This window comes from Puntigrus tetrazona, chromosome 19 (assembly GCF_018831695.1).
Source record: "Puntigrus tetrazona isolate hp1 chromosome 19, ASM1883169v1, whole genome shotgun sequence".
Classification (NCBI taxonomy): domain Eukaryota; kingdom Metazoa; phylum Chordata; class Actinopteri; order Cypriniformes; family Cyprinidae; genus Puntigrus; species Puntigrus tetrazona.
The window spans coordinates 4722452-4743712 of record NC_056717.1 but is presented as its reverse complement, the minus strand read 5'-3'; the positions used below and the strand labels follow the sequence as shown (position 1 = coordinate 4743712).

General features: G+C 37.8%; 3 protein-coding genes across 7 annotated transcripts in view; 1 reads left to right on the top strand and 2 right to left on the bottom strand.

Moving 5' to 3' along the window:
* sept7a (septin 7a) overlaps positions 1-4887 on the bottom strand; it is a 34860-nt gene extending 29973 nt beyond the window's left edge. For 2 of the 4 annotated variants that reach the window (XM_043217818.1, XM_043217821.1), the window contains exons 1-2: positions 4745-4887; positions 4684-4685 (exon numbers count right to left, since the gene is read on the bottom strand). In XM_043217818.1, the coding sequence (XP_043073753.1) occupies positions 4684-4685; positions 4745-4799 (57 nt within the window). In that variant the 5' untranslated portion in view covers positions 4800-4887. Of the gene's footprint in view, positions 1-181; positions 187-4683; positions 4686-4744 lie in introns of all 4 variants that reach the window. The other 2 variants (XM_043217817.1, XM_043217820.1) reach the window with 1 other exon arrangement.
* A 1230-nt stretch (positions 4888-6117) lies between these two features.
* Positions 6118-7954, bottom strand: LOC122323749 (heat shock factor-binding protein 1). Its single transcript, XM_043217843.1, has 4 exons — positions 7428-7954; positions 7264-7330; positions 6378-6468; positions 6118-6291 (listed from the first exon to the last, which is right to left on the bottom strand). The coding sequence occupies exons 1-4, from the start codon at positions 7470-7472 to the stop codon at positions 6267-6269; spliced, it is 228 nt and encodes a 75-aa protein (XP_043073778.1). The 5' UTR covers positions 7473-7954; the 3' UTR covers positions 6118-6266.
* A 98-nt stretch (positions 7955-8052) lies between these two features.
* LOC122323748 (solute carrier family 66 member 2) overlaps positions 8053-21261 on the top strand; it is a 28339-nt gene continuing 15130 nt past the window's right edge. The window contains exons 1-3 of one of the 2 annotated variants that reach the window (XM_043217841.1): positions 8053-8661; positions 9818-9951; positions 11309-11359. In XM_043217841.1, the coding sequence (XP_043073776.1) occupies positions 8459-8661; positions 9818-9951; positions 11309-11359 (388 nt within the window). In that variant the 5' untranslated portion in view covers positions 8053-8458. The remainder of the gene's footprint in view (positions 8662-9817; positions 9952-11308; positions 11360-21261) is intronic. The other variant, XM_043217842.1, reaches the window with a different exon arrangement.

Below are 21261 nucleotides of genomic sequence, written 5' to 3'. Positions count from 1 at the left end.
ATCTAATTAAGCGGCATCTATTGGCATATAGAATCTGCATTTTCATTCAGCTGATCTTGCCATTTTGCGCTGAATATTCAAGTTCAAGTTTCAAGTTTAAGCTATTGTGCAGCATAGGCTCCAGAATTTAGAGATCTTTCGAGGAGCTGAACAACATATCCATTTGACTCCGCATACTTACTGCTACTTTGGAGAGCATTCAGATCACGTTGTTCCACAGATCGATGGATAAACAGATGAAGAGATGATCAGATTCCGCCAGGCAGGGAGAAAAGCATCCACGTACATAAAATAAAACACAAAGAGACAGAATAAGTCAGAGATAGATAACAGCTGAAGTACATTAAGAGGTCTGCCACTCACTAAGAGCTTCAACTAAACTGTCAATCAAAAACAATGAGAACAAAGGTCGTGTTGACACCTGGCATTAAGATCTATTTCAGGTGAGCCGATCACATGTGATCTATCAAACCACACGCAATAAGATATGGACATTAGTTTAGGAAAGAAACACATCTGAGGAAGATTCTGTACATATCAGTTTATTTTAGTCCTAAAAGTAGTCTTTTCTCTTTGCTGCGTGACCAAACCACTTCTCTAAACATACAGAATTACAGGAAGGCAAGAAATGGGTTTTTAGAGATAAACTGTCACAGCGCTCAGGCTGCCAGTAAAACTGACTTAATTGAAGAATCATCTCACTGAACGAACCCTGAATAGCATTTTCTTTCTGCTGAAACAGCAAATCATCAAACGCATGGATCTGGGATTGCAGCATACCATAAGCCCCGACTCATTTGACTATCAAAACTTTCATGTTATTCTGCTAACGCTACAAAAGCAAGCGTCCTGGAACATGTGCAGCTGGATAGACTGATGATTGAGAAAGTCTGCAACGCGCAGTAAAAGAGCGGCAAATCAGCTCATGTAAAGCAGCATTATAGAGTCTTTTAAAGTCGGAACAGATCAACATTCATGCTAAATATAGTTATTCAGTGACAATCACATTTTCATAACATAGGCAAATGGTTCAAAGGCTAAAAAAAACAGTAACACTTTATTTTACGGTTACACCTATTAGATGCTTATTAGCATACATATTACTGGAATATTAGTCAATTATTAGTGCTAATTAAGTACATATTAATTCCTCATTCTACATGCCTTATCCCATCCAAACTTAAACCTAAACTTAACTTCCTTACTAACTATTAATAAGCAGCAAATTAAGAACTTAAGTGAAAAGTCGAAGTTAAGTGCATTTAAAATAATCGTTTTCATTAGAAAGAAAGCAAAAATGTAACTTCCAATTCCTAAACCAACTACTACTATACTTTTACCAGTCTGTTGTTTCCTTTTCTAGGGAACGATCCCTTTAATACTGCATTTATGTTGTTTGTCTTGGAGATTTTACTCTAGTTTATCCACCCACACAATGAATAAGCAACACGCTTTCCTGAAACTACAAATGAAAGTGCGTTACGAACATCCTGCACCACTTCCTGCTGATGTTATCGTTGGGTGTTCTTCTAGAGAGCAGGTGTGAGGTGTGAACACACGGTCACACACAGGGGAAGTCTGAGAGGAACGCATAGGTTCCTTCTTCCAGACTAAAAGCCTGTAAAAGCAGAGACGCTCATCGTATCTGAAGAGGAACATCTCAATGAACCATTACAGTAAACGCTCTCATACAAATTTGCATGGCCTAAACACACCAGCAAAATCTAAACTACTAACTGAACTTCCCTGTGGTGAAGCGTCGACAGAAATAGTCCACAAAGGTTCACACGGGCAAAAATAAAAGCACGCCAGGGCTTCCACCACACATGTGATATACATGACTGCATCTGAAGGTCACATTCTGGGTCTGATGTGGGTGTTTAGGGGGTAGATGGATGCCTTCAACCAGTATATGGCCATGAATGTAAAGGTCCTTGCGTCGTTCCAAACCCGCAAGACCTTCGGAGCACAAATTAAGATATTCTTGATCAAAATAGAGAGCTACCTGACTCGCCAACTGAAATGATCCAGCTCCAGAAACAGTAAATACATTGGTAAACAGTCCATCAGTGATGCAACTTCAGTTTTGCAATGCTACATGAATACTTGTTTTGCGCAAAGAAAACCATTCTGCTCCCCTTAGTTACGTCTTTTGTCATTTTAGAGAGTATCACAATGCATGCGTATGCTTTCCTCTAGGTGAGAGCTCTCAGACTTTCATCAAAAATATCAACATTTGTGTTCCCGAAGATGAAGGTATCACGGGTTTGGAATGACATGAGGGCGAGTAATTAATGACAATTTTAATTTTGGCAAATTTCATTGCAGCTTGAACACTCTGCAATGCCTTTCTTGTTCGTTCCACAGAAGAGATAAAAGGAAACAGGTTTGGAACATCATGAGAGCGAGTAAATGATGACACAACTTTCGTTTTTTGGGTCATCTATCCCTTTAAGGGATTTTTTCGATGACACTTGACCAAAGCCATTACCCTCGCAGAGATCTAAAGGGAAGAGAGCAAGAGAGTGACTGCAGTCTTGAAACAATGACATGTTTTTGTATGTGGCTTAACTGCCGGAAGAGATGCGGTAGCATGAACCTAAAGCAGCAAAGAAAGACAGACAGAAAGTCAAAGCAACGATAAGGAGTAAATGAGATACAGCGATATCCTTTTTTGACATTTTCGACTAGGACTTCACAGGATATGACTGACTCGCAAGTGTCAACAGGGTCCAAAATTAACTGCCAACTGCACGATTCATTTAGACGTTGAACCTTAAATGAACCTGAATTTAGATGACCTTAAACCATTATGTTTTGATATATATATACTGTTTACCAAGGTAGACCCTTTTTAAACACATATTTACAAATGATTTTCCACTTTAAATTTTCTGTGTTCCTGATTTAATAAATTATTTCTAATTATTTCTAATTAACTGAATTCTTTAAACTGTAACAATTAACTTTCAAAACAAAATGAAAATTAAACTAGGTTATTCCTTTTTGGTAAAGTGCTGCAAGTTTGATGTAGGATGAAATCCACCGAATTCAGGAACAAACTCAACTGCATTTTTGTTTTGTGAAGCCTCAGGTCTTACCATGGAAAAAAAAAAACACACACACAGTCACATGTGAACGGCCGGGACCGATTCGAGCAATAGCCATGTGATCCAAGCATCAATAATGGAGGAATTCTTCTCACCAAACAAGGATCTCAAGAGATCTCATGAGACGTCTAACTCACAGATGATCACGTTGCGTGTCGCTATAGGACAATTTTATTTTGTAGACTTTGTATAAGACGTTATGCTGCTTACAAGTAAAGACTAACCTACAACACCTTAAATGATGAAGTCTGCATGAAATCAGACTTGATTATGTACTTTGTTAGCGCGCGCACACTTTACTAGTCACTTGATGGACGAATAAACCATGCAAGCAAATCCAATGGGGAGGAAAAGTGCTCTAAAGTCAAATTTGGAACATGTGCTCCCTTTTTTTTGACGATAATAACGATCTGACGGCTTGGGCAGAACTTCCTAAACCTGCCAACAGTCAGTGTGCTTCCAGATAGAGGCGGCGTGGAGGCGTGCTAAGATCAAGCCCAGCCTTCTAGTCGTTACCGTGCTTCACCCAGAAATAGCCTATATGTGTCACCTTCCAGTTTATTCAGACGTTAATTACCACCAAACAACAGTTTGGAGAAAAAAAAACACAATGCAATTAATGTTTCAAAAAGAAAAACTGATGTATTGCATCTATGTAGCGCTTTCTTCATATCTGTGCATTTCTTTTAAAATGGGAACAAGATGGATTATTCGGGTATAAAGAAATCAATCCGTTTACAGATCTATCCACCCATTCATCCATCCATCCATCCATCCATCTACCACCTATCTATCTCCATGTGCCCAATCTTTCCATTGCTCTATCTATCTACATGAGCCCAATCCATTACTCTGTCCACTCCTCTAAAGGCTAAAAAAAATAGATCTATCCATATTGTCATCCATCCAACGGTAAGCAATCATTTCTCCTGCTTCTGGAGGACCGCTTTCGGGTGTTTAACTCCAGCACACCTGCCTAAAGGTTTTCAGTACCCTAACAGCTCGATGAGATGTCTCGTGAATAAAAACTAGGCATCATGTGTGTTTAATTAGCTCTGGAGCCATACTCCGCAGGAAGGCGACACCCCTGACCTGCTGCAACACACACATTTGAATATTTCTCCAAAGCTGAGAGTGACAGACGCAGGGAGCTGTTTCTTTTCCCCAGAAGGACAGACCAAAGCTGCAGCACTGCGTTTACTGCTCAAGCCCGTCCTGCCGGTATTTTCCCGGACAAAACACTGTGGATAATGCCGTGTTTCGTTTATTACGGCGTTCTTCCAAGTACAATGAAAATACCACAGCACTGTGATCGAGTAGCACGGAGTCACTATCCGGTACGGTCACTCTACCACCCGCAGTACGTATTTGCAAGCGTAACCATTAAAATAAACCACTTCGACTTGAAAAGCGACATTAAGCGTTGTGATACCGACATACAGAGCGAAGACTGGGCTGAAACGGAGCTCGAGCGGATCTATTTGTCTACGAGCGCGCTCAGGAAACGCATCTTCCGCGCGCAGCAACGCACGCGTATTCAAAACACCGCGCGCGCAAACAAAGCCGTAAAAACTGCTTACAGAAGAGTTTGACCAACCGCGAGTTTAACAAAGCGACCGAGAGCAAATACTCACCCATTCTGTTGACGCTCCCGGCCGCCTCTGTAACCGATCTCTCGCCGATCGACATTCCCTTTCTCCAACTCACGGTCCGGCCCACGGGCGTACGTCACGCTTCTTCCGTAGTCTCCCTTGACAACCACGGGGCCGCGGAAGCGGCGTAGCTTTGGTGAATGGCGCCCGCACAAGTCTCGCGATATTTCACGCAAGCACCACCGGGGGGACATTTTTACGATTCAAACGCAGGATGGGAATAAGTTGGTCTTGCCGTTATTTAGCGGACAATATATCCGCTTGTTGCTGTTTGACAACAAGTTTTGGGAGGTTTGACGGCTGTATTTTTACGTTTATCACAAAACAAGGAACAAAGCACCGGCAAAAAAGAATGTTTCAGGAAGTTAAATAGGTTACCTAAATGTTTGTAAATATAAAAATATACATTAAACATAATGTAGACTAAAAACCCATTACTTGAAGCTCTCATTACTGTTTTATTTATTTCATTTATCTAATGTACTTGTAGCCATAACCCACAATACACTGTATGAGTCAAAAAAATATATTATTCAATGTTATTCTATAAACTGATTTTTCTTTTAGGCCAACATCATTAGGATATCAAGAAAAGACCACGTTCCTTTAAGATATTTTGAACATTTTTTTACCGTAAATACATAAATGCTTATTTTTTTATTAGTAATGCGCATCGCTAATGACTTAATTTGGACATTTTCAAAGGGGATTTTCTGCTCCATCAGACTCCACATGTTGTCCTATCCTAACACACCACGCATGAACGGAAGTCCAGGGTCGTATATGATACATAAATCCAGACTAAATTCCGGTCTGGTCGAAGACCTGCAACACCGGTTCAGTTGATTTAATCACCCTGATTATTTACTGCAGTGAAGAAGAGAGGAACCATGCTGCCACCTGCCGGATGAAGATTACACTTAGTCCCATAATCTGGATTACACATATTTAGTCATTTTTAATTACTTTGACTAACTCGTTCATTAAATAATGTTAAATGGGGTTATTATGTATATCAAATTCTGTTAAACAGAAAGATGAACTATATTAATTATCAATGTCGTGAGAAAACAGTAGGGTGGTGATGAAAATCTAATATAAAAATCTCAAATTTAAATGACAATACAAAAATGCCAAATTGTTAAAAAAAAAGGCAAATGTTGAGCAACGTTGTACATGATTATTAGCAGGTGGGTTAATTTAGAAAATAAAATTTAAAAGAAAAACTGAATTTCTCACATTAAAACGGACCGATGAAGCTTTCAAAGATCACTGAAGTTGTCAGGGAGAGGTCATTTATATATTAAACCTGTTAAATGTTTCCTTTTTAAGTTTATATGATGTCCTGGAGAAGATTTAACACAACAGGCCAAACAAGTTCATTTATTGCTTTAGGCACAAGATCCACATCATACAAAGAAAATAAGGCACTGTTAAATAATTCATGCATAGAAATATTGTGTTGATCTCAAACGTCTCCAAAGGCTTCTGCTCAGTGCTTTGGTCAGCTTGGTCTCTCTTCAAAGCCACTGCACAGAAAAACAGAAACATTACCGTTTAAAACATCTTCAGTCGTTGCCCAAGCTTTAAATGGGAGACCGAATATTGCACTTGCCTTGATTTATAATGCTCCTCAGCTCCTGCTTGCGTCATGAGATCAGCGACGTTCTTCTCCAGGTCATCTATACGCGTTCCCATCTCGTCCAGTTCAGGCATTAAGGAAAACCCTTTGTATAGCACAGGGGGGGCATCCAGACCTGCAGGTTTCAGCCGAAGCCGCTCCTAAAGATGCTCAGGAACTGAACAGGACACTAGTATGGAGCCGGTTCAACACACGTTCAAATAATCCTGAAGGACTTGATTATCTGGATCGGGTCTGGTTTACTTGGGGCAGAAGCTGAGCTCCCTCCAGGAAGCCAGTTTTACGGCCCTGCAATAAATGGTTTCACACAGAATGAAGCACGCACAAGCGAGGGATGCGTTGTACGGGAGTCCAAACGGACCTCAAGATAAATACAACGCTTTTAAAAATTCTATACTCTAATGTTAGAATGAGTACGGTACTTTTCTTGAGCGTGGAGTCAGTACTTCAAGGTGTTCGGCTGCATTCGTTTGATCAAAAATGGAGTAAAATATGATGCAAAGTTATCATCATCAATCGAGTCTCTATAGAAATCATGCTGATTTGCTGCTCAAGAAACATTTATGGTTATTATCATTTCTTTTCATAAAACAGTTGTGCTAGGCTTGTGTATTTTTGCCGAAACCATGATAACTTTTAAATGTCTTTGCCTTTGATCGATTATGCTAAATAAAAGTCTACATGTCTAATAACAAGCGCCCTGCTAAAGTGAGGTAGACTACTTTCGACTGCTCAGAAGTGTGTGCTGCTGCCATCGTTACTGGGTCTCAAACACGGTTCGTGCTGTGACAGTGAACGAAGTTGAATCCAAGCATATGCAGCTGCTTCGTAAAACAAGATTAGGCGAAGGAAAGGATATTTTTGGAGATGATTTGGTCAGATAAGTTCTGAAACCTGCTCTGAAGTTGTTGCATCGTGGTCTCCATCTGCCGGGAGAAATGAACGGAGCAGATTTGTCGAACCTTAAAGCAACATCAGCGAACGCAAAAATACTATAATTCGATTAAAACGATCGTTATTTACCACTGCAGTCAAGTCTTTGGCGGCTTTTGACTCGGGTCCTGCCATGAGCTGTGTTTGAGCTGCTCGTGTGTCGGGTCAGTTGGTAGGTTTAGCTCTAGGCAACGATATCTGGACCGAGCGTGAAAACAACAGCCGTGTGATTTGATCTCGGAGATCTCTGGAGATGTGTGCTTCAGAATAAAAGGACCGTATAACTTCTCGCTCTGAATACTTGCTCGCACGCGCTGTAAAAACTTCCTCTTTCGTAGGCTACAGAGGGCACCATGTCTACGTTTAACCCTTTTAGCCTGTCAGAAAATATTTTTGTGTCATTTCTAGTATACTGATAGGCGAATCTTTTGAATGGCACGGTGCTGCTAATGTTTAATTTTGATTTCGTGAATTATGTAATTAATAGTAATTATTTGGATTTCGAAATCATTCAAAGACACAAAGATCCCGTTACGATATTAATGTTATATTTAATATAATATGTTGTGGTAAATGTAATCCTCACATTCCGAAACGCCGGGTTTGATCGAAAACAAACCGTTGCGTCTTTATTTACTTGTTTGTTCAATCAAACGAACGCGCGTCACCGAACTCGACCGGCCATAGGACCTCGCGGCTCATGAATATGTAATGAGCGCGCGGTGACGTCTGCAACACGGAAGTACTGTTGTGAGCTTTAGCCAGCTGTAGCAGAGAGGATCACAGTGGCTTTAAAATGTTTTACAGCTCTCTGTTTATCTCCGCGAGACGACAGATACACGTCGCCTAACGCGGACCCGCGCCGAGGACCCGCCGCCGTCGATCAAGCAAGCGTTTATTCGCACTTAGGGGAATCACTTGAATGAATCGGATCTAATGAATCAGTGGACGTCGACTGGGACGATGAGAGCACATTTACCGCCGTCGTTTAGAACGTGCGTCCAGTGATCGGCGAGGAGTGACTTTTTAAAATGTGAAGAAAGTAGTAGCGGGTTATATTTTATCACGTTAGCGGACTGGTGCGTTGCTTTTAATCGCGAAGGACAGCTAATCACTCGAAGATGGACGAAGTGATTATGGATCAGGTCGTGTTTGTCGCCCATCAAGTGGTGTCTTGGGTCGCATCTGCTGCCATCGTGTTTGGAGGGGTCGTGCCATACATCCCTCAGTACAGGGACATCCGCAGGACCCAGAATGCTGAGGGGTTCTCCACATACGTGTGCCTGGTGCTGCTGGTGGCCAACATATTGAGAATACTGTTCAGGTGAGCTATCATATCTCCACCATCATGTGATCCATAAAGCAAGCCACTGATCTGCCATAATCCACTTTGATGTGTATTTTAGTGCTGTCACATCAGTTAATCGCATTTTTCTTTGCATCATTCGTGTGATGCATGTAGGTCTACTGTGTATATTAATTAAGCTTATGCATATGAGCATGTGTTTGTATGTAATAAATATACACAGTACACACTCTTTCATTTCACAGCACTACATGTGTGTATGTGCTGTGTATATTAGCGTGGACACGTATATATTTACGCGTATTGTAAATATTGACATGTATATTAGGGCTGCAAAATGATTAGTCGTGATCAATCCATTCAAAATATAAATATATAGTCATATACTACATATATGTGCGCTGTGTATATTTATTATGTGTATATATAAATTTTGCACACACGTATATATTAAAATATTGTATCTATTTGTGTGTTCCTGAATATGTACATGCATGTGTATTTAAAATAAAGTACATAATATTGTTTATAAATATAAAATTTATTGTAAATCTATCAATTGTGACAAATCGTTTTGCTGCCCTAATGTGCATATATATATATATATATATATATATATATATATATATATATATATATATATATATATATATAATTCATAAATGTGTATTTATGTACATATAAGTATGCACAACACGCATTATGTAAGCAAAATAATATAATAAAATACTTTTTATTATGTATTATTATAATTTTTACTGTCGTCTCATTTGTATATACATGTCAAGGGTTGATGTCAAATGTAAATCTCTGTAAAAACAGATTTTAATATATTTTATATTTATATTTTATTTTACATTCTGTTTAAAACCAAAGTCTCGCTAGTCTTGCAGTATCGGGCCCCAACCTGCTGACATGCACGAATATAAAATACTTGTAGCTTACCAAATTTCTATTTCAAAAACAAGGAGAGAAAAATGCGTCCTCACGTGCTGTCTGAAGACATCACAGGCCAAAGAAAGAGAGAAATATACAGTTCCTGAGAGGAAAAAGAAGGAAATACACTAGTCAAGAGAAGTGTGAATGTTACAGTGTTTGTGCTTTTCTCTGAGCTGTGTGTGTCTGTGTCTGTGTGTGTGTGTGTGTGTGTGTGTGTGTGTGATTTTGTTTCCAGGTTCGGACGTTACTTCGAGACTCCGCTGCTCTGGCAGAGTATAATCATGATCGTGACGATGTTAATCATGCTGAACCTGTGCACCGGCGTCCGCACGGCCACTGAACTCAACACCAAACGCCGCTCCTTCACAGGTGCCACTCTTTACAGCCATTTATCGTTCATGAATCAGAATGACTCAGAATGGTTATGTGTTTGTTTTTCCTACTTTAAATGTAATGAAATTGCAGCCTGTTTAGTTGAGTCTGCAGTCACACGCCGCTCGGGGTCTTTCTTCGAGCGAGATTATCGTGCGAGAAGGGCCTCTGAAGCGGGCGAACTTTGAACGGCCGGCCGTTTGCCGAACATCAGTCTCAGCTTTATTTATAGCTGGGGTGTGGTACGAAGTTAACAAAAGATGAGTTTGTTCTCTCAAACTGAGCCAGAGCACTGAACACGTATTGTATGCTGAATGATACGCTTATTTAGAAACACTCCCCGTTTAAGATGATAGTCTCTCGCTTTTCTGTTTGCACGGGACATCCTGTTTAAGCTGTCTGTATCTGTCGGTGTAAAGTGTGTTTTTATGGGTCGACTGTTGTCTTTATATCATGTCACTAATGTTAAGACAGCTGTGTGATGTTACACGGAGCTGTTTCGATCGTGACCCAGAAGCCTCAGAATTACCAGAAACAACTGTAAAATTAATTCAGTCAAGATACAAACAAACAAACAAACAAACAATTCAGGTCTTAAGGTTCCCATGATCTCACTTCGAACAAACCCATTTGGTACATATGTACCTTTTTTTGACCGAACAGAAGTCTTTCCGCATGCAAAACATTCAGTAATATTGCCAAATAATATTACAATTTAAAATAACCGTCTTCTGTTTGAATATGTTTCGAAATGTAATTTATTTTCTGAATTTTCAGCACCGTTACTGCAGTCTTCAGTGTCACGTGATCCAAAATACAGTATTATCACGGTCGAAAATACGATTTTTGCGCAAACCGTGATATATTACCATTCAAAGGTCCGGGTTAAGATCTTTTTTTTATTATACAAATAATCATAAACGAATAACAGAATGATTTCTGAAGGATCGTGAGACCATGTAAAGTGCAGATTTGAAATAGAAAACAGTTATTTGTAGTAATATTTTACAGTATTACAGTGGTTACTGTATATTTTATAAATACAGAGACCTTTTGATTGTCCAATAGTATCTGGTTTACATTTGGGGAGGAAAATGCATTAAAAACTAATTATCATGAATATAATATCACATATCACAATGGAAAAAAAAAAGAAGTGTTTCTTTATTTTTACGATAAAGAGTTCCTGAACAGATGATTATAGGGTGAAATATGACCTGGACATGTTTTCTTGAGTTTCATCCCTTCAGGGCTGTTTGTGTCCTGCTGAAGATGGAGCGGTGCAATCTATTCTCTCTCTCTCTCTCTCTCTCCCTGTTCTTATTTCTTGTTTATTTGTCTTATTTGTCTGAAGCAACAGACAGTAAGGATGAAGAAATCAAAGTTCCTAAGAGGCTCTTTCTGGGTATGTACTGACGTGTTGCCCACAAAACACCAGTCTGCTATCATAGATTTCTTTTTTTTGTTTGTTTTTATCCATCATCCACCCCGCTCATTTCCTCCCATCGTGACTTGGACTGAACCACACACTCCTCTAACCCTGTCATTAATTCACCCCTCTCCATCGACCACGAAGCTTCTCTCGCATGCATCTAAAACAGACGGTAGCGTATACGGATGAACCGCAAAAGCATGTTTTCTTAGCGATAGACGCAGTTTTGCATGCATTCTGTTGATCTGGATGCTAAAATTCAAGCTTTGCATGCCAACATGTATCTCCTGAACTGATGTCGGTCCGCGTGTGGCTCACGTGAAATAATTCTGTTCTCATTCGGACAATTTTAGAATTAGAGTCGAACGTTGTTACACTCTATAATTCAGAAAATACTTGGGAAAACAATATATTCTCGGTCAAATAAAATATCGTATGCAATCAAGCAAGTTTTATGTGAACAAACCCCTCTGTTAAAACCTTTATAAATAAAAAAAAAATGAAAGTTTGGTGTGTGATTACTGTTGAAGTGGAGATTTCTGAGAAACTCGTTTTGAGAAAACAGCCTTGTATTGTACTTGAGATCTGTAGACGCGTGAGTGAAGTGCTGTTAAAAACAAACACTTCGCTGTCTTCAGGATGTTTGTCTGGGAAAACACTTTATACTCTGTCAAATCTCAAAATTGACAGGCGCGTGAAAAAAAGTGTGTTTTTGCCTGCAGTGTCTCCCTTTAACAGGTGGCTGAATCGATAATAGAGTAATATTTCATACCGCTGCATGCTGTGCTGTAATACGCTTCTGTATTCTTCTTGATGGCTTTGTGATTTTAACCCTTTAACGCTCGGAAGAGTTCTCCCCGAAAGCTTGGCTCTTGGTTTCCGTTGCTGTTTGTGAACAGCAGGTGGCGACGGTGCTTTATACCTGAGATCTGATGGAGCTTCACCTCACACATCTGCGTGTGCGCCATCGGTTTCTGTTTTGCTGGTAACTATATCCTCCGTCTGCTGGTTTTTGGTGTTTTCGGAGAGAGAGGTTCTGAGGAGAGAATGTCGTTCTGGACCGCAGACGATGCCAGATGTCCCATGTGCTGGAGACGCTGTTTAAAACGCTTGTGTCTCGCCGGGCTGATGCTGTGGATGACGTCTCCTCTCGATGGAGCAAAGGTCTTCAGTCCAGTTTTAGGATCAGCCGTTTAACCCTGAGCTCCCAAACTTCAATAGAGTCTGACCAGAAAATGAAAATAGCATCTTCCGTTTCTGCTGCTCCTTTCCGTACAAACTTGTTATGAAATACTCCTTCAGGGCTAATGTCTGTTTATGGGTTTCGTGTTAAGTCAGTAAATGACTTGTTGAAACACAAGTGCATGTTCAAAATGAATATGGCTTCTTCAGCTCTGTTAGATTTTATGACGGGCTCTCTTGCTTTTTGGCTTTAGAATATTTTAGATTTATTTTTTACATTTATTGTTCATTTTTTTAATTTATTTATTTTTTACATTAATTTATAGAAACAGATATAGATACAGTTATGTAGTTGTTGCAATATATCAATAGTAATTTATTCATTTATATGCTTTAAAAAAGGTAGTTCACCCAAAAATGAAAGTTCACTTACCCTGGTGGTGTTTTAAATGCTGTATGAACTTCTTCTCTTTTTCTTCTTTTTGTGGAGAAATTTAATGTCCATATAATGTAGTGACTTTTACTTTTACTTTTAATTAAGCCTTTATTTTAACCAGAAACGTCTCAACAGACGGAAAAAATCTCTTTCACGTGACGTGTCCTGGCCGAAATGGTCAGCAATAGTCAGTTTCATTACGGATTTAGACAAACAAACTCTAAACACTTAAAACAACAGAAACCAGCATTCAGATTTAAAAAAAAAAAAGAGAGTAAATGATGACTGGCTTCACATTTCCGGGTGAACTATCCTTTCAGGTCATCCTGCCCTTGTGAGTTTGCTGAAGCCTCTAGTGGTCCCTGGCTCCCTGAGAACCGCTGGTTTAGATTTAAGACTAGTTTAGTTGGTAATGCGGTGCTAAAAGATCTGGGCTAGTAGCCAAAGTGTTGGGGCAACCCTTTATCTCACCGTTTGTTCAAGAGGCTGAACCTCAGGTTACTCCGGGAGGGATTTCCTCTGTTTTAAGTGTACTGCTGATCGATACTAAATCACTTACTGAATTAGACTGTACACAGTGCATTCAGACCACATCCTGTTGAAGCCTTTTGAAAAAATGCTTTTTAGATCCATTTTCACGTGTGTCTATACCACGTAATGGCTAATCAAATATCAAATGTTACATATTTTATTAAAAAGTTTTAATAAAAAACTTACATTAATCATTTAATGCAGAACCTTAAATAAGGTAAATAATGTAAATATTTAATTTTTTTTATATATATATATATATATATATATATATATATATATATATATATATATATATATATATATATATATATATATATATATATATATATATATATATATATATATACTAAATACTTACAATAGTTTTTATTTCAATAAATAGTGCCAAGACAACCTTTACATTCAATTTAAGTGTTTGACTGCTTATTTTTATTTTATTCAGGTTTTTTTATTATTATTTGTGGCTAGTTTCAATCATGCTACAACTAGCGTTTGATGGAAAAGCAGCTCAGTCGTTTTCTCTCCGTCTGTGTCACATGACTTCCCCGCGGCCCTCACACACCTCATTACAAGTGTGTTGAGCACTCAGGCTGAGAGGCGTTTGCTAATTGCTGCTTTGCTCGTGAGCTCATCGATCCAGTGGAACTGAATAACGAAGGTGTGCTCCGATCCGTCCAGAGGTCAAAGGTCAAGCCGGAACGGGCCGTTTGCTGGTTAAGGGCAGAAGTGAAGCGATATCCGAGCACTCGATAAGTCCCGAGTTTTTATCCAGCGCATTCAGATCTCGATTTGTCTGTCCGACCGTGTCATCCCGGTGATGTTCGTGGTTCAGGGCTGAAGCAGGCGGCTCTGGCAGAGGTCTGTGAGTGTGTTTGATGCGGGGCAGACCGCTGGGCTCCTGGTGCTTGTGCAGTAATGGACGTAAATGGGCTCGCTGCAGGACGCTCAAACCTCCTCAGTCAGCTTCCGGGCGCTGCTAGCAGACAGCTGCAAATATGTATTTCCTTTTAAACTTCCCAAAAACGGCTCGCTCTGCCTGACTGTGCAGGGACAAAATGGACAGTCGGCAAATTCTGGTCCAGCAATCCTCTGTAGTCTCTGCTGAAAGCAACATTATCGTCTATTATCCGTTTCTGTATTCTCTGTTTCGGGGTTGTGCGGCAAAATGGTAAAAAATAACAACAGACATAGTAAGAAAAAAGCTTAATTCAGTTATGTTTATGCAATCGACACGCATTGCTTTCCTTATATAACGTATAATTATTCTTAACATTGCATCAGTTATTCGTATATGGTTTGGTTCTTTGGTGTCCTCTTAAGGTCTCCCAAGAACCGTCCCTCAATCTCTTTTGTTTACTTCACTGGATATAGTAAATAATGACAAAATTATGTATTACGCAGAATGGTATATGCTTAATTTTGTGACGTGTGTGTTATTTAATTGCAAATAATATCCCATTAACGAGTGAGATTCAAAAATTGGAATCTATTGACAGCCCTAATAAATAAATAGATTAAACAATAGATATTCTTTTCAAGCTGTAGATATTGCTGGCTCATTTGTTAGGAATAACTATTATAACAATAATGTACCGTATTAAGTTCATAAATGTAAATTTATATTGACAACAATGTTAGGCTATAACTGAGTTCCTTATTTTGCACATATATATAAATATAATAAAATATAAATATAATTTAAATGCATGATGATGTTATCAAATGAACTCGTCACATTTAATGTTTTTATGATAGTAATGAAACATAACAAGGACAATGAAATATTAATATAAGATGTTGTACATTAACCATGCCTGATTTAACTGGTCAGTAACCGTTTCAAAATATTTATAAATATTGCTTTTCTTGGTAACAATAATGCACACAAAATCAGATTAAAAAAAAAAATCTCAACTTAAATGCAGATCATAATATTTTCATGCCTAAAATAAACCTCTTAATGTTAACTAATGTTGTACAGTCATCAAAAAACACTATTAGTTGTATTATTAATGCTGACAAATGATCAAAACCTCTTCACAGCGCTATGGTCACATCAAAACGAAGCGTCTCAGCCGTTCCCTGCAGTCAGCGGATCTGGATGAAGACCAGCTTCAGGCCCTTCAGAACCCAGCTGTCACTCATTGAAGCATGTCTTTCTGTTTCACTTAGCTGTAATTAGAGTAAGGGACTGACGGGTATCTCTTGGCATGTGGGCTGATGCTCTGCTCAAAGCAGGAACGGACAACTAGTATTGCCACTCTGTTTCACGTCAATCATTTCCGACCCTGGGCTTAACAACGTCTATTTATAAACACAGATACTTCACAAAGTGGGCCTGAGGGAGGACTGGACGAAAAGAGGAAATAGAGCTTTTAGAGGAAAAGGGGTTGTTTGTTCTGTTCGGAAATGGTGTGTGTGTGTGTGTTTTATACGAAGATGAACATTCCTGTGCCCTCACTTCTGTATGAGTGATTGATGAACAATATGGAGTGCTGTGTGAAATTTTGGGTCATTTGTTTTCTCACCAGGATGCATTTATTTGATGAAAAATATAGTTAAAAAAAACTGTAATATTGTGAAGAATTGTTATTAGTGCTGTAAACATAATAATGGCATTTTCATTCATTTTGATGTCAACATTTGTGTTTTAAAAACCACTCGTTTCTACGATTCAGAGTCGATTCTTTTGCGAGAACTGTAGTTTTTGGGTGAACTATTCCTTTAAAAGCAGCCACCGCGCTAATTTAGATCGTGAAAAGAGCTCGTTTAATAGCCTAGCTTGTTCAAGAAGGCGCTCAATGGGCGTCAGGAAAGCCTGTGTGTATTTCCAGCGCTCCGCTCCGCTCTGTTTGTGGGTGTGAGCTCGGTGGGGCTGCTGTTTAAGAGACCCGTGGCGGTCTGTTCCCACACACACCGTCCCGCAGGGTGAAGCTCAATACACACGCACAGCTGCCGCTTTGATCCGGTCCTGTCCACACGCACAGCCTCCAGCCATACACGCACGGCCCTTTACCTTAACACACACACACACGCAGTGCAGCATCTATGTGTGTGTGTGTGCATGTTTTTTTCCAGTGCATTCAGAGATTCTTGTCATTTACAGTATTGCACCTACAACTGCAATGGAAAAAAGCACGCACGCACTTTTTGTTTTTAGTGCATTAAAATGCAATTCACGCACCCACAATCCTTCTACGAAGAAGAGAGACGGAGCGGAGCATCATGACTGTGTCGACGAACCTCTTAAAACATCAGATAATTTGACCTTTTTATGACGAGGCTAAGTTAGCTCATGCCGTAAAATGTCAGCGTGAAACAGTAATTCATGACATTTGTACAAATTAAATGTAACATTCATGAAATAATGATTATAATACTTGGTGAATACCGTGATATTGTTAAAAAAAACTAAACAAAACTGATATTAAGGTAATGCATTAATAGTTCATATTGCAAATAAAAGATGTTGTTCAAAATTAAATGTGGTTCAACTTTTCAAAAACTAAGAAATGAATGATATTTGTAAAAATGACTGAAATTAGTTCAGGCTGAGTTAGTGATACAGTGTCATTTTGTTCAGTTTGTAATAAATAAATTAATGATTTTGAAAAATAATGTGAGATTAGTTCAAACTATAAAATGTCAAGTGGTTTGACCCCTCAAATAAATCTGATATGCATGATAATATGTAATGTTTGTTTAAAAAAAAATGGTAAAACAGACTAAATGAAACCATAAGAATGTTTATGAAATAGTATAAATGTCACTGACTGAAAAAAACTAAAGATATTTATGAAGAAATGAATAAAAATAAAAAATAATAATAATAATTCAGACTGTAAATGGTCATTTTGTTTGTGAAATGTCTCCCCTTGACAAAAACCTGATATTTATGAAACATTAAGACATTACTGATATTACTGCTGGTATTGCTAATATAAAGTTGGTTCACAGTATAAATTGTGATGATTGTTTGCAAAACATTATGTGGTTTGCCTCTATAGCGTAATGTCGGTTATAAAATAAAAAATCATTATATTTGTGGAAAATAATGTTTTAGTTTACATACGTGAGGTGTGTATTTATGTATATATAAATATTTTGAAAACATACACACATTAAGTATTTTTTAAATAAGTATTTTTTTTATATATATGAACACAACATATTTTTCTTTCTGTATTTATAAACTACTACTACTAATAATACTACTAATAATAGTGAATATATACACACACATATTATGTAAACAAAATAGTTTATTTTGAGTGTGATTTATTATGAATATTTGCATTTGTGACGTATGAGAGAGGTAGGATACACGAGTGTTTAAAGTGCAGTCTTTGTGAGAGAAGTGTTGAGAATCCGCTCACGATCATTGCTGTGGACGCCCTCTTCTGGATCCTGGGGGATTGTCTGTATTGGTCGTATTGTGCATATATGTCCATATAAACAGTATATATATATATATGTTTCTATAAATGTCCTAGCTTGTCACACAACTTTCAGTGGATTTCTATTCAACACCAGCCTTTTGTGCTGAACGTCCCGCTGTGTTTCACGTGACGGTGGTTGTGGAGCGGTATCATGGCCATGTTGGTTTCTTCCGAGTCGCTGCTGTTATCAGTGAGTTCCAGACGATCCTGTTCCCTTCGGTGATGCCTGCCGCGTGGAAAGCTATTTACAGGCCCGTAATTCCTACACACACGAGTGCGGTATAGAGACGGTGGTGCTGTCTTTATATTAAGGCACGGGACTGGAGAAGGTGTATCATGACAGACGTGATACAGACACAGAGCACTTGGCACATTTTGAAGGAATCCTATAAATATCCTGCCAACGGTTTCTCTTTGAAAAGACGAGCAGCCTTTTGTGAAAGGCCAGTGTGAAGCGGTCAGCATGAGACTGTGTGCCTTCTTTCTGCAGGCTTTCCTTCAGGGTGTGAATGCTCCTTACTGAGAGCACGTGTAGGACATCAGTTGATGATGATGATGATGATGATGATGGGACTGTAGCGCCTTCACATCATGCAACTTGGCGTCCAAACTGATCCCGTTTGTTGTCTAAATAAACTCTCCTGATCTTACCGTGCACAAAATTATCAGTGCATGCTATTCCAAAGACAAAAAGTAATGAATTAAAGACATAGAAACCTCTTTCTTTTTTTAAAATGGTGACCTAAAAAAATGCTAAAACCGAGTAGCTAATTTAATTCACTTTAATTCAATTGAATTGAACTGAAATTTTAAATGATTTATAATTTTGTAATATATAATTTATTAAGTTTTAATTGTTCATTTTAAACTTAATTATTAAATGTAATTACTCAAACAAATCTTAACTGAATTTAAAATGTAAACTTTGTTTTATGCGTTCAGTTAATTTAATTTAAAATATACATTAATATAATTTACGTTTTAATTTAATTAATAATCATTCGTTTTTTGGTTCATTAAATGTATAATAATTAAAATACAATTTTAAATGTAAAAATATTGTTACAAATAATGTTACAAAAATTACCATATATACATTTTTAGTGTAATTCAAATAAATACTTTATTTTTATTTTTACTTTTTTATTTTTTTTTTTTTAATTTACTCTACATTACTAGATATGCTTCCCAAAAGCCATTATTACACCTTTCCACCCAACCCTGTCTTCCAAAGTTCAGTTTTGACCTTAAACTTGCATTATTTATGATAAGAAATTTTTCTCTTGCTCATAGTTCTCTGCGTATTAAACTGATGAAGACAGGAGGCAAAGTCAAAGATGCATTTGACACTATAGTTACTAATAAGTCATCTACTATATCTGAAAACAGTGACTGAAGTCCAGACCAGACTTTGAATTAAAATGTCACACAAGTCATGATCCTGAAATCTGTTTTCTGTTGGAAAACATCTTCTGCTCTTTCATAATCTTTCAGTCAGACTAGAAAATGTTGTCTCACGCAGACTCTCTGTCACGGCGCAGACAAAAGCACAGTAATTGATCTGATTGTAAAATGTCATCTGAAATGCCACTGTCGTTAATTATCAATACTTCAATAAATCCATTTGAAATGTCATAAACGCTCTGCCAGCGGCTCTCGTCTCGTCAGACAGCTTTCACACCGTTACAGGTACATCTCATGAAACCCATCAACAACCAGTTCAACTAAAAATGAAGAACAGCTTTCATGACAATTTCCTGCTTTGTATTGGTTTGAAAGAAGTGTGTAAATGTGTGTGTGTTTAAAAAACAAAGACATTTTCAAGCAGTTTTTTAGATAAACAAGTATGTTAACTTTATTTAAGAAACAAGTATGTTTCTTAAATATCTAAAAACATATGGTGTTTTATGCTTGAGTAGAGTCAAAACGTGAAAATTGTCAAAAAAAAAAAAATTGTGGTATGGTAATGAATATTAATGAGTCATTTATATATATGTGTGTGTATATGTGTATGTGTGTGTGTGTATATATATATATATATATATATATATATATATATACACACACACACATATATATATATATTATACATACATGTGGTGATATGTATATATTCATATGGTTAAACTTTGCAGTGTTTCTCTCTCAAGCCAGCAAAAACGTTCTCAAATTTGAACCGAACACTAAATCCTTTGCGAATCCGAAGATGTCATATCTTTGGCTTTTTATCCAGATTAGATCTGCTGCTTCTTTTCGCTCGGCGCACATTTAGACGGGCGAAGCGCTGACCTCGCTGTCTCTCTCATTATCCATTTATCATTGTCTGTTGCATCAAATATTAAAAATGTTTACCAGTCCCGCATTACGGGACTCAATGCCGAGTTGATTTTCCTGAAGTGCCAGTGAGGAGCGGTAGAGTTCCTCACGTGTTCTCTGCGTGGGCTGTGACGGCCCGTGACTTCCTGTAATACGGCTGACCTCACACTTGATGCCGTCGAAGCACAATTAGTCATTCATGCCTTCTCTGAATGCTTCCTGCAAGGTGTGTGGCTTCTTATTGTTCGCGTTGCCCTTTTGCTTCAAGCGGCTGATTTCATTAGGTTTTGTTGTTGTTTTGGTCGGGCTCCAGAGCATCGCTATGCACTTTCTCAGGTGTTTAGCTCTTTAAGGTCTCTAAATGGTCGACATGTTCAAACCTGTTGCCAGTTCGTAGCATGCTGCACGTGCCGGTGATCGGAGTTACTTTTGTAATTCTCGATGTAGAATGAATGACAATGGTGAGCTCAGTATGGCTTTTTCTGTTCAAGGGCGTTCTCTGGCACCAGGTGTTTAGGCACTGAAACCGTTTTAAAAGTATTGATTTAGCACTGGTTAGAAAAAAAATCTAGTGTTACCCGACCTATTAGTAAAAATAAATAAATAAATAAAATACATTTATTTTGTATATTTGATTTTAAAAGTGTAATGTAATTTTAATTCAGTAGATTTTTTTACTTATAAAATGTTATTAAAATATAGTTTTATTTAAAATAATACAATTTTGAATTAAATTATTTAATTCAAAAATTGTTATTTAATTTAATTTAGTATAAAAACTAATAATGATGAATGAGATTAAGTTCTTAAAATAAAATATAACCTAAATATTATTTTATGCATATTATATTTTTTTTAAGACATATTATTGGGAGATATTTAGTGACAAATGATATTAATATCCATTTTATGTTATGAAGATCTAATTGATTTTTATATACAAACTCTCAGAATGTTATCATAGCAAT